The sequence below is a fragment of the Rana temporaria genome, chromosome 13, assembly GCF_905171775.1.
Source record: "Rana temporaria chromosome 13, aRanTem1.1, whole genome shotgun sequence".
Classification (NCBI taxonomy): Eukaryota; Metazoa; Chordata; class Amphibia; order Anura; family Ranidae; genus Rana; species Rana temporaria.
The window spans coordinates 2,356,790-2,370,856 of NC_053501.1; the positions used below are offsets into that span (position 1 = coordinate 2,356,790).

The following is a 14,067-nucleotide window of genomic DNA, read 5'->3' on the forward strand; positions in this document are numbered from 1 at the left end:
CAGACTGAACAGCAGTTAAGTCGGAGTATCTCTTTTGAGGATCTGGCCCATGGTCTTTAACATTATAGACATATCACTGGTCTCTTTTTTATACATCAGAAGCAGTACCGCCGGCAACCACTGGGTGGCGCATGGATACACACTGCAGCTGTACAGATCTGCAAGAGAAGCCCAGGCATCCATCCAGCGGCGCAGGCTGCCGACGTCGGTTCCAATATCGGCACCATTTGCGTTCCACGCTGGTTATATGGAACCGGCCGTGAAACAGAAGAATCACGGGTGGGGAGAATCGAGATCGTGATTCTCTCCACGATTAATCGTGCAGCTCTACAATGCACCTCTGCCGGCGGTATTACCGCGGTTTCCCATTGATTTCAAAGGGAAGGAGTGCTAAACACCCCGCTCCAAAACCCTTCAAAGATGCGGCTAGCAGGACTTTTGCCGGTGGTATTACAGCGGTGTCCCATTGTTTTCAATGGGAAGGAGCGTGGAGGCGCTTGTAAACACACCGATCCTCTCACCGCTCCAAAGATGCGGCTAGCAGGACTTTTGGAGCGGAAAGAAGGAAGGAAGGGAGAGGGGGAAGGAAGGAAGGAAGGAAGGAAGGAAGGAAGGAAGGGAGAGGGGGAAGGAAGGAAGGAAGGAAGGAAGGGAGAGGGGGAAGGAAGGAAGGAAGGAAGGAAGGAAGGGAGAGGGGGAAGGAAGGAAGGAAGGAAGGAAGGGAGAGGGGGAAGGAAGGAAGGAAGGAAGGAAGGAAGGAAGGAAGGGAGAGGGGGAAGGAAGGAAGGAAGGAAGGAAGGGAGAGGGGGAAGGAAGGAAGGAAGGAAGGAAGGAAGGAAGGAAGGAAGGGAGAGGGGGAAGGAAGGAAGGAAGGAAGGAAGGGAGAGGGGGAAGGAAGGAAGGAAGGAAGGAAGGAAGGAAGGGAGAGGGGGAAGGAAGGAAGGAAGGAAGGAAGGAAGGGAGAGGGGGAAGGAAGGAAGGAAGGGAGAGGGGGGAAGGAAGGAAGGAAGGAAGGGAGAGGGGGAAGGAAGGAAGGAAGGGAGAGGGGGAAGGAAGGAAGGAAGGAAGGAAGGAAGGGAGAGGGGGAAGGAAGGAAGGAAGGGAGAGGGGGAAGGAAGGAAGGGAGAGGGGGAAGGAAGGAAGGAAGGGAGAGGGGGAAGGAAGGAAGGAAGGGAGAGGGGGAAGGAAGGAAGGAAGGGAGAGGGGGAAGGAAGGAAGGAAGGGAGAGGGGGAAGGAAGGAAGGAGGGGAGGGGGGGAAGGAAGGAAGGAAGGGAGAGGGGGAAGGAAGGAAGGGAAAGGAAGGAAGGAAGAGGGAGTAAGGAAGGTATCCCCGGTATTGAAGGGGTTAATTGACTTGAGTACAACCAGCCTGCCTATAGAGGAATTAAATCTTGGTCGGTCCCAGCTGAGATTCGATCCATCTATGGTGGGCGGCTGTAAATAAGCAGAAAACCTCCATTCATCCCTATGGAGAGAAGATCTACTATGTGTATGAGATACGGACGGGTTCCTCCCCATAGGAATGGATGGAGATTCATCTGCACGTGTGCAGAAGAAGCAGCTTTACCACCAGTCCCCCCCTCCCCCAATCACGTCACACGTGAAAATGATTTGCAGTTGTAAAAACAAATTAGCGTTGGAAAGTCGGAGAATCTTTATCTGACGCCCGCTCTGTGTGTGTGTGTGTGTGACGAGGAGGAAGAAGATAACGGAGGTACCAACCTTCCCAGGATTTCCAGAAGCTCCGCTATGCCGTTGTGATGTTCCGTTTCATAAATAAACCTAAAAACGTGAAAAAAACAAAAAAATAAAAATCATGCATCGGCAGAAAAAAGGGTCCCAACTTTTTAGTTGCTGAACATGAATGGTGGCAGCTGGATAATACTTAAAGTGGCTGTAAACCCTCGAGGTTTGCATTCTATGCATGGGGGTGAAAAACCTTCTGTAGTGCAACTTTGCGGCGGCGTAGCTTAAGGCATTTAGGCTACGCCACCGTAAGTTAGTGAGGCAAGTACATGATTCACAATGTACTTGCCTGCTAAGTTACGGCGGCGTAGCGTCAATGCGGCGGGCGTAAGGGCGCATAATTCAAATGTGTCTGAGGGGGCGTGTTTTATGTTAATGAGGCCTTTCTAACTGCGCATGCGCCGGGCGCCTACATTTCCCAGTGTGCATTGCGGCTAAGTACGCCGCACGGGCCTATTGATTTCGACGTGGACGTAAACAACGTAAATCCCGATTCACGGACGACTTACGCAAAAAATTCGAATTTCGACGCGGGAACGGCGGCCATACTTAACATTACTATTCCAACTAGGGCCTAGCTCTAACTTTACGCGGCCTATCTCTAACGTAAACGGCGTAAAAGTACTGCGTCGGCCGGGCGTACGTTCGTGAATCGGCGTATCTACTAATTTACATATTCTACGCCGACCGCAATGGAAGTGCCACCTAGCGGCCAAAATATTGCAACCTAAGATAGGACGGCGCAAGCCGTTGTATCTTAGATATGTTTAAGCGTATCTCTGTTTGAGAATACACTTAAACATAAGTCGGTGTAGATTCCGAGTTAGGCCGGTTTATCTACTGATATCTACTGATAAGCCGGCCTAACTCTTTGTGAATCTACCTATTTATCAGGAGATACAATGTTACATCTGCCGGGACAATCCGGTGTCCTCCAGGAGGAACATTCCTGACATGGAGGAGTCCGGAGTGATGGGAGCACACAATACAGACACTGAACCGATCACCTACCTATAAAATATATTATTGATTTGCTTCCTTATGTAAGCGCGAAGGCCTAAAAATTTGCCGTAGATTCGGTGCAGAGTCGTCTTCAGGAAATCTCGCTCTCTGGGGTCTTCGCTGTCGAAGAGTTCCAACAACTGAGGAGGGGGGAGGGGAGACGCAGGGTTACAAACGCGTCACATCGCCAGCACTTACCGGAGGAAAACGCCACGAGACGTACCTGAAGAACAAACTTCTGATCGATGTATTTCTTCGCTACGTTCGGCTGGAAATCCGGAGACTCCAAAAATCGCAGGAAAAACTCGTAGACCAGCTGCAAAGACACCAAAACACAGACGTCAGTCAAGTCCGGTTCCTCCCACTGACACCAATGATGGGACACTATTCCTCCCACTGACACCAATGATGGGACACTATTCCTCCCACTGACACCAATGATGGGACACTATTCCTCCCACTGACACCAATGATGGGACACTATTCCTCCCACTGACACCAATGATGGGACACTATTCCCCCACTGACACCAATGATGGGACACTATTCCTCCCACCGACACCAATGATGGGACACTATTCCTCCCACTGATACCAATGATGGGACACTATTCCTCCCACTGATACTAATGATGGGACACTATTCCTCCCACCGACACCAATGACAGGACACTATTCCTCCCACTGACACCAATGATGGGACACTATTCCTCCCACTGACACCAATGATGGGACACTATTCCTCCCACTGACGGGACACTATTCCTCCCACTGATACCAATGATGGGACACTATTCCCCCCACTGACACCAATGATGGGACACTATTCCTCCCACTGACACCAATGATGGGACACTATTCCTCTCACTGACACCAATGATGGGACACTATTCCTCCCACTGACACCAATGATGGGACACTATTCCCCCCACTGACACCAATGATGGGACACTATTCCTCCCACCGACACCAATGATGGGACACTATTCCTCCCACTGATACCAATGATGGGACACTATTCCTCCCACTGATACTAATGATGGGACACTATTCCTCCCACCGACACCAATGACAGGACACTATTCCTCCCACTGACACCAATGATGGGACACTATTCCTCCCACTGACACCAATGATGGGACACTATTCCTCCCACTGACGGGACACTATTCCTCCCACTGATACCAATGATGGGACACTATTCCCCCCACTGACACCAATGATGGGACACTATTCCTCCCACTGACACCAATGATGGGACACTATTCCTCTCACTGACACCAATGATGGGACACTATTCCTCCCACTGACACCAATGATGGGACACTATTCCTCCCACTGATACCAATGATGGGACACTATTCCTCCCACTGATACCAATGATGGGACACTATTCCTCCCACTGACACCAATGATGGGACACTATTCCGGCCCCTGTAAAGTCCGGAGGACAGTAAACTGGCCCTTTGTTTAGAAAGTTTGGAGACCCCTTGCTGTGCAGCATGAATGGTTAAATCTGCAGGCCAATCTGTCGGCCATTGTATTCTGACTGGATGCAGCCGCTGTTCACCTGACAATTTCCTGCACGGCTCCTTTGATTTCTCAATGAAAGGTTATCAGGTGAGGGGGGTTGGGTTGGGGGGGGGAACAGGACCGCTCATGGTTTAAATCGGCAGGTCCATCAGGAACAGGCCAAACATTCGCTCAGTTTACGGCCAGCTTGGCCTGTGGAGTGCAGCTTCTGTTTTGTGCCACCAGGTGGCGCCATTATTCCATCAAGAGATGAACTCCCAGGCCTGCGTTATCCCCTCTCTGTAGTTTATAGAAGCTGTAGTGACGTACATAACACTCATGCTGCTTTAGGTTCTCACAGCCAAGCCACAGTCCTCATCACAACCCCCCCCCCCCCCCCACAGAAAGGAGGAAAAGGGGGGGTGTCTGAGAAGTTCTGTTACGGGGTGCACCGGGTCCAACTCTGGTGCTTATTGGTCCTCATGTACATACATGGACGCTTAGCAGCTCCAGTGCTGAGGCATAAAACATCCAATGCTTACTGGCTCCCGGGAGTGCCGCCTACGGGCGCCAATAGATGCCAGTTTTCTGTCATTTTGAAAGTGTAAATGATGGAAATAAAATCTACCGTATTTTACGGCGTATAAGACGACCCCCTAATTTTCCAGGAAAAATTTTGGTTTTGGCATATACTCACTGTATAAGACTACCCCCTTCTTACTAGTCTTTCTGGAAGCTGAGGGGGAGCCAGAACCGCTGACAGAAACAGGCTTTTTCAAATCTCACTGTGCCATTACATTACATGCCCCCACTGTGCCATCACTTGCCCCCATTGTGCCTGAGCTTGCCCCCTCTCTGTGCCTGAGCTTGCCCCCTCTCTGTGCCTGAGCTTGCCCCCTCTCTGTGCCCGAGCTTGCCCCCTCTCTGTGCCCGAGCTTGCCCCCTCTCTGTGCCCGAGCTTGCCCCCTCTCTGTCTCTGTGCCTGAGCTTGCCCCCTCTCTGTCTCTGTGCCTGAGCTTGCCCCCTCTCTGTCTCTGTGCCTGAGCTTGCCCCCTCTCTGTCTCTGTGCCTGAGCTTGCCCCCTCTCTGTCTCTGTGCCTGAGCTTGCCCCCTCTCTGTCTCTGTGCCTGAGCTTGCCCCCTCTCTGTCTCTGTGCCTGAGCTTGCCCCCTCTCTGTCTCTGTGCCTGAGCTTGCCCCCTCTCTGTCTCTGTGCCTGAGCTTGCCCCCTCTCTGTCTCTGTGCCTGAGCTTGCCCCCTCTTTGTCTCTGTGCCTGAGCTTGCCCCCTCTCTGTCTCTGTGCCTGAGCTTGCCCCCTCTCTGTCTCTGTGCCTGAGCTTGCCCCCTCTCTGTCTCTGTGCCTGAGCTTGCCCCCTCTCTGTCTCTGTGCCTGAGCTTGCCCCCTCTTTGTCTCTGTGCCTGAGCTTGCCCCCTCTCTGTCTCTGTGCCTGAGCTTGCCCCCTCTCTGTCTCTGTGCCTGAGCTTGCCCCCCAGTGCAATCACTGCAAACAGTGCCATCACTCACTTTTTTTCTGGATAGATTTCAGGCGGTGCGGTGCGGTGACAGTCTCCGTGCTGCGCGCGTCAATGATTTAAAAGACGCTCCTTCTCCTCAGAGTGTTCTGTGTTCTGCCTATCACGGACGACTTCTCATCTCGTCCGAGGATGAGAAGGCATCTGTGATAGGAGGAACACAGAACAGAGGCGCTGCTGGGAAATGTTGTGTTCCGCCTATCACAGAACACTCTGAGGAGAAGGAGCGTCTTTTAAATCATTGACGCTCTCACAGCAGGGAGACCGTCCCCGGCGTATAAGACGACCCCTGACTTTGGATGCATTTTTTTGCATCCAGAAAGTCGTCTTATACGCCGGAAAATACGGTATATTTTTCTGACATATTATAAAAATGTCTAATCTGTAATTTGATGCCTTTTGGAGATTTTTCCATCTTTCCTTGGCTTTGTTATGCACATTAATACACATTTGTACCTGGGGTGCCCAAACTTTCCATCCCCACTGTATATATATATATATATAGTTTCCGGCACCTTAAAATACCCCTTATTCCATTTTCTTCAATTCATTTGGGATGTGGTGCGTTGCTCCACTTATTCTTTGGCCGATTCACTTAATTTCCTAAATTGCATTGGCGGCGGTGCGCATCACCTTGCAGCTTCTAGGGCGCCACAATGCGTTAAGAATTTTACACCTGAGCCACTAAACATTCGTATGCACAAGGCCGCCGATTGGACCCGTCAATCTCTCGGTCATTTTGAGCCTGATGCACCCCCAAAAGCCAAGGCACCCCCAACATGCACAGCAGACTGCTGGTAACGGACGTGTCGGCTTCTCCACACGCCAAGTCAGAATACAAACCTTTAAAATATGTTTGAAAAATGCAAAGAACAGCGCGGCTTGAATGGTAAAAAAGAAATAAGATGGCGGTAAATACCTGTAGGTGTGGCCACGCGGCTTCTAACGTCGGCTCATCTTCCTCCGGATCAAACTCGGCTCCGGTGGGGTTGGAGGAGGGGGGTAATGTCCGGAACATGTTCACTGCAAACTAAAACAGAAAGGATTTGGTATTAAGGTTTGAACAAACTCAGATACAAATTAAGTCACTCTGGACGGGGGTCTGAGGAGACCTGTAATGCACACAGTGCTCTGGACGGGGGTCTGAGGAGACCTGTAATGCACACAGTGCTCTGGACGGGGGTCTGAGGAGACCTGTAATGCACACAGTGCTCTGGACGGGGGTCTGAGGAGGCCTGTAATGCACACAGTGCTCTGGACGGGGGTCTGAGGAGGCCTGTAATGCACACAGTGCTCTGGACGGGGGTCTGAGGAGGCCGGTAATGCACACAGTGCTCTGGACGGGGGTCTGAGGAGGCCTGTAATGCACACAGTGCTCTGGACGGGGGTCTGAGGAGACCTGTAATGCACACAGTGCTCTGGACGGGGGTCTGAGGAGGCCGGTAATGCACACAGTGCTCTGGACAGGGGTCTGAGGAGACCTGTAATGCACACAGTGCTCTGGACGGGGGTCTGAGGAGTCCTGTAATGCACACAGTGCTCTGGACGGGGGTCTGAGGAGGCCTGTAATGCACACAGTGCTCTGGACAGGGATCTGAGGAGGCCTGTAATGCACACAGTGCTCTGGACGGGGGTCTGAGGAGGCCTGTAATGCACACAGTGCTCTGGACGGGGGTCTGAGGAGACCTGTAATGCACACAGTGCTCTGGACGGGGGTCTGAAGAGTCCTGTAATGCACACAGTGCTCTGGACGGGGGTCTGAGGAGGCCTGTAATGCACACAGTGCTCTGGACAGGGATCTGAGGAGGCCTGTAATGCACACAGTGCTCTGGACGGGGGTCTGAGGAGACCTGTAATGCACACAGTGCTCTGGACGGGGGTCTGAGGAGACCTGTAATGCACACAGTGCTCTGGACGGGGGTCTGAGGAGACCTGTAATGCACACAGTGCTCTGGACGGGGGTCTGAGGAGACCTGTAATGCACACAGTGCTCTGGACGGGGGTCTGAGGAGGCCGGTAACGCACACAGTGCTCTGGACGGGGGTCTGAGGAGGCCGGTAACGCACACAGTGCTCTGGACGGGGGTCTGAGGAGGCCGGTAATGTACACAGTGCTCTGGACGGGGGTCTGAGGAGACCTGTAATGCACACAGTGCTCTGGACGGGGGTCTGAGGAGGCCGGTAACGCACACTGTGCTCTGGACGAGGGTCTGAGGAGACCTGTAATGCACACAGTGCTCTGGACGGGGGTCTGAGGAGGCCTGTAACGCACACAGTGCTCTGGACGGGGGTCTGAGACCTGTAATGCACACAGTGCTCTGGACGGGGGTCTGAGGAGGCCTGTAACGCACACAGTGCTCTGGACGGGGGTCTGAGACCTGTAATGCACACAGTGCTCTGGACAGGGGGTCTGAGGAGGCCGGTAACGCACACAGTGCTCTGGATGGGGGTCTGAGGAGGCCTGTAACGCACAGTGCTCTGGACGGGGGTCTGAGGAGACCTGTAATGCACACAATGCTCTGGACGGGGGTCTGAGGAGACCTGTAATGCACACAATGCTCTGGACGGGGGTCTGAGGAGACCTGTAATGCACACAGTGCTCTGGACGGAGGTCTGAGGAGGCCTGTAATGCACACAGTGCTCTGGACGGGGGTCTGAGGAGACCTGTAATGCACACAGTGCTCTGGACGGGGGTCTGAGGAGACCTGTAATGCACACAGTGCTCTGGACGGGGGTCTGAGGAGGCCTGTAACGCACACAGTGCTCTGGACGGGGGTCTGAGGAGACCTGTAATGCACACAGTGCTCTGGACGGGGGTCTGAGGAGACCTGTAATGCACACAGTGCTCTGGACGGGGGTCTGAGGAGGCCGGTAACGCACACAGTGCTCTGGACGGGGGTCTGAGGAGGCCGGTAACGCACACAGTGCTCTGGACGGGGGTCTGAGGAGGCCGGTAATGTACACAGTGCTCTGGACGGGGGTCTGAGGAGACCTGTAATGCACACAGTGCTCTGAACGGGGGTCTGAGGAGGCCGGTAACGCACACTGTGCTCTGGACGAGGGTCTGAGGAGACCTGTAATGCACACAGTGCTCTGGGCGGGGGTCTGAGGAGGCCTGTAACGCACACAGTGCTCTGGACGGGAGTCTGAGACCTGTAATGCACACAGTGCTCTGGACGGGGGTCTGAGGAGGCCTGTAATGCACACAGTGCTCTGGACAGGGGGTCTGAGGAGGCCGGTAACGCACACAGTGCTCTGGATGGGGGTCTGAGGAGGCCTGTAACGCACAGTGCTCTGGACGGGGGTCTGAGGAGACTTGTAATGCACACAATGCTCTGGACGGGGGTCTGAGGAGACCTGTAATGTACACAGTGCTCTGGACGGGGGTCTGAGGAGACCTGTAATGCACACAGTGCTCTGGACGGAGGTCTGAGGAGGCCGGTAATGCACACAGTGCTCTGGATGGGGGTCTGAGGAGGCCTGTAACGCACAGTGCTCTGGACGGGGGTCTGAGGAGACCTGTAATGCACACAGTGCTCTGGACGGGGGTCTGAGGAGACCTGTAATGCACACAGTGCTCTGGACGGAGGTCTGAGGAGGCCAGTAATGCACACAGTGCTCTGGACAGGGGGTCTGAGGAGGCCGGTAACGCACACAGTGCTCTGGATGGGGGTCTGAGGAGGCCTGTAACGCACAGTTCTCTGGACGGGGGTCTGAGGAGGCCGGTAATGCACACAGTGCTCTGGACGGGGGTCTGAGGAGGCCGGTAATGCACACAGTGCTCTGGACGGGGGTCTGAGGAGGCCGGTAACGCACACAGTGCTCTGGACGGGGGTCTGAGGAGGCCGGTAATGCACACAGTGCTCTGGACGGAGGTCGGAGGAGGCCTGTAATGCACACAGTGCTCTGGACGGAGGTCTGAGGAGGCCTGTAACGCACACAGTGCTCTGGACGGGGGTCCGAGGAGACCTGTAATGCACACAGTGCTCTGGACGGGGGTCTGAGGAGACCTGTAACGCACACAGTGCTCTGGACGGAGGTCTGAGGAGGCCTGTAATGCACACAGTGCTCTGGACGGAGGTCTGAGGAGGCCTGTAATGCACACAGTGCTCTGGACGGGGGTCTGAGGAGGCCTGTAATGTACACAGTGCTCTGGACGGGGGTCTGAGGAGACCTGTAATGCACACAGTGCTCTGGACGGGGGTCTGAGGAGACCTGTAATGCACACAGTGCTCTGGACGGGGGTCTGAGGAGTCCTGTAATGCACACAGTGCTCTGGACGGGGGTCTGAGGAGACCTGTAACGCACACAGTGCTCTGGACGGGGGTCTGAGGAGGCCTGTAATGCACACAGTGCTCTGGACGGGGGTCTGAGGAGGCCTGTAATGCACACAGTGCTCTGGACGGGGGTCTGAGGAGTCCTGTAATGCACACAGTGCTCTGGACGGGGGTCTGAGGAGTCCTGTAATGCACACAGTGCTCTGGACGGGGGTCTGAGGAGGCCGGTAATGCACACAGTGCTCTGGACGGGGGTCTGAGGAGTCCTGTAATGCACACAGTGCTCTGGACGGGGGTCTGAGAAGGCCGGTAATGCACACAGTGCTCTGGACGGGGGTCTGAGGAGGCCGGTAATGCACACATATATGTGTATGTGTGTGTGTGTGTGTGTGGTCTCATGCTGTTGTGGACTCTTTGCTGTGATGGTTTGGGGTGTGACTGTATTCTATTGTGGTGTCTGCCTTAAATATTATGGGATGTGTAAATGTCTTGCTGTGAGGAAAGAGGGAGGGGGGATTCCTCCAGCAGCCCCCCTGCTGATAAGACTGTTTACTGATGAGAAGTTTGAACACACCTGACCCGTGTGTCCATTGTCATTGGACAGTTTAATCTTCCCTGAATCCAAGGGTGGTGGGAAGTGTCTCGGAGTGATTTCTGTGCTTGAATAAAGTGAGTCTGCTGTTTTTTACCCGACACTGAGGTGTTGTCTGGTGACTGGGGGGGGGGGGGGGGGTGGAGAGTCTTGGGTAGTGCTGGTTCTGGACAGAGGAAGCATTGACAGCGGACATAGTCCTGTTTGAGGACGAGGGTTTGTCACAGGGCCGATCCCAGTTCTCTGGGGGGGTGGAGAGTCTTGGATGGTGCTGGTTCTGGACAGAGGAAGCATTGACGGCGGATATAGTCCTGGATTTCTCACAGTAACATGTAAACAAAACATATCAAAAAAGTCCAGGGAGGATAATACGGCTTTCTTCACACAACGGAGGGCGTAAGGCAGTGTTCTCAACCCTCCTAGTGCCGTGACCCCTTGATAACATCGTGACCCCTTGATAACGTTTCACAAATTGTGGGGACCCCTAACAGTAAAATTATCGTATCGTGGAACCCGTACTACCGTGGTGTCTCGCAGCAGTGACACCTATGCTGAAATCAGGCGATAGGGTCTCCTTCAGCCCCTCCCACTTCACGTTCCTCACCAGTCAGCTGACTTCTGGTCTCTGCCCCCCCCAGCCATGCTGTGAACTGAATGGGCCGCTTCAAAGAGGCTGAGTGGGCGGCTGCGGGCTCCAGGAACAGCCCAGCTGGGCGGCCGAGAAAAGGCTGGGAGAGCGGTGTGGGCTTCAGAAACAGGCCAGGATTTGGTGACCCCTGGCAAATAATCATTTGACCCCCAGGTTAAGAACCACTGGCGTAAGGTGTCACCAGTAGGGGGCATCATACTCTTCCACATACCAGGAAGCCCAGAATGATTGGTGGAAGGAGCTGTGAAGTTTTAGGGAAAAGTCTGAAGAAGGACAGGTAGGTGGGTGGAAGGAGCTCTGAAGTTTTAGGGAAAAGTCTGAAGGACAGGTAGGTGGGTGGAAGGAGTGCTGAAGTTTTAGGGAAAAGTCTGAAGGACAGGTAGGTGGGTGGAAGGAGCTCTGAAGTTTTAGGGAAAAGTCTGAAGGACAGGTAGGTGGGTGGAAGGAGCTCTGAAGTTTTAGGGAAAGGTCTGAAGAAGAAGGACAGGTAGGTGGGTGGAAGGAGCTCTGAAGTTTTAGGGAAAAGTCTGAAGGACAGGTAGGTGGGTGGGTGGGTGGAAGGAGCTCTGAAGTTTTAGGGAAAAGTCTGAAGCAGGACAGGTAGGTGGGTGGAAGGAGCTCTGAAGTTTTAGGGAAAAGTCTGAAGGACAGGTAGGTGGGTGGAAGGAGCTCTGAAGTTTTAGGGAAAGGTCTGAAGGACAGGTAGGTGGGTGGAAGGAGCTCTGAAGTTTTAGGGAAAAGTCTGAAGGACAGGTAGGTGGGTGGGTGGAAGGAGCTCTGAAGTTTTAGGGAAAAGTCTGAAGGACAGGTAGGTGGGTGGGTGGGTGGAAGGAGCTCTGAAGTTTTAGGGAAAAGTCTGAAGCAGGACAGGTAGGTGGGTGGAAGGAGCTCTGAAGTTTTAGGGAAAAGTCTGAAGGACAGGTAGGTGGGTGGAAGGAGCTCTGAAGTTTTAGGGAAAGGTCTGAAGGACAGGTAGGTGGGTGGAAGGAGCTCTGAAGTTTTAGGGAAAAGTCTGAAGGACAGGTAGGTGGGTGGAAGGAGCTCTGAAGTTTTAGGGAAAAGTCTGAAGGACAGGTAGGTGCAATAAAACTTTTGTCACAGGCCGATGCTTTTTTATTTTGTGGATCCCCCTTAAAGGGCGTTTCTGTTGCTTCCTAAACCTGCTAAGGACTTGGGAAAAGTCGATTTCTCTGTAGCGGTCGGACTCGCTGAGATGTCAGCTTCGGGAAATACGTCTTGGTGCCCCGAATATCTAATGAGGTCAGGGAAAGGCTGGAGATCACATGGAAACTAAACTAGAAACGGACCAGTCGGGCCAAGGCCTGGACTCACCACATGAACCACCTCCGGGTAGATGGGCTCCGTGATGACGTTGCGGTTGTGTGTGATGTATTCCACCATCTCGCTCAGGGCCGCCCTCTTTACCTCCTTCCATTTTAGATCACTCAGGGGGTCCGAGACAAAGTCGAAAAGGACGCAACACTGGCGCAGCTTCTGGACAAACAACTTTTCCTGCTCAGCCGGGGGAACGTCTGAAAAGAAAGAAAGAGGAGAAAGCGCATGTCAGAGGAACGTCCAGGTGTAGATTTAGTCACATCAATAATGTAATGGAGGTCGCCATGCTTTCACTTGCAGTAGTCAGTCAATTGTTGGCGCTCCTGCTGCATGGTAGTGGGCTGGAAGCCACAACAGAATCAGGTCTCCTAAACCTGCATTGTGAGGAGTATATTGAACATTACCTGTCATACAAAAGGAGATAAAACCGAGTTCCAGGTCCGATTACGGGTTCATTACGAATGGACCAATGGAAGAATATGGACATAAATGTTTACGAAGAACTCCGAAGCATTAAACTAAATACAGATCCATCCAATCATTCAGCCCAAAACACCCGCATAAAGGTTCTTCAGTGAAAGGATATTGAAATGTGAATATAAGTTTGTGCCCACTAGGGGTGTCGGGATGGACTTGGGAACTAAGTGCACTTATCAGGTTTTCCTGCCTTTATATGATCTTTTAGTACATAGTTGAGTAGGAAGACCTATTTAATATTGAGTGACGATTATTAATCTATATCGAAAAATTAATATGTATTGTGTGTTTTTCACTGCGCCCCAGGATGTTCTGGTGGCATTGAATTGTACTGTACTGCTCTTCAATAAACTTTTTTTTTTTTTTTTTAAATAAGAAATGTGAATATAAGCCAGATTCTAATCCTTGCTTTCCAGCTTCTCTGCTCCCTCCCTGACAGAAGCCCAATTTGTGGCTGTTACGAAGGTTGAGATTAACCATACTAATGGCCATAATGTGGAGGGGGGGGGACGCAACTCCATATTAATGGCCATGATGTGGGGGGGACACAACTCCATATTAATGGCCATGATGTGGGGGGGGGGGGGGGGGGACGACGACACTCAACTCCATATTAATGGCCATGATGGGGAGGAGACAACGCCATATTAATGGCCATGATGGGGGGGACACAACTCCATATTAATGGCCATGATGTGTAGATGTATTGGATGGTGGTTGGATAAAAAGAACCTTATGTCTCCCGTTTTACAATTTATTTGGTTTCATTTTGCCCCTGATGAACGGTGCGGCTTTTATTTGCTTTGTCATTTCTGGCTCTCATCATTGGATTGGTGTGTAAATGTATTTCTGTAGAAAAATAACATGTGATAATCAATAAAAACAAAAAGGTGGGGGGGGAGGTTGCCAATCAACCAAAACACACCCCCCCCTTCCCTGCCACACAC

General features: G+C 52.6%; 1 protein-coding gene across 1 annotated transcript in view; it reads right to left on the minus strand.

Moving 5' to 3' along the window:
- PPP2R5C (protein phosphatase 2 regulatory subunit B'gamma) overlaps positions 1-14,067 on the minus strand; it is a gene marked incomplete in the record, with an annotated part of 75,617 nt that overhangs the window by 34,740 nt on the left and 26,810 nt on the right. The window contains 5 exon segments of the mRNA XM_040333202.1: positions 1,724-1,783; positions 2,759-2,889; positions 2,973-3,065; positions 6,711-6,821; positions 12,641-12,840. Of these exon segments, the coding sequence (XP_040189136.1) occupies positions 1,724-1,783; positions 2,759-2,889; positions 2,973-3,065; positions 6,711-6,821; positions 12,641-12,840 (595 nt within the window).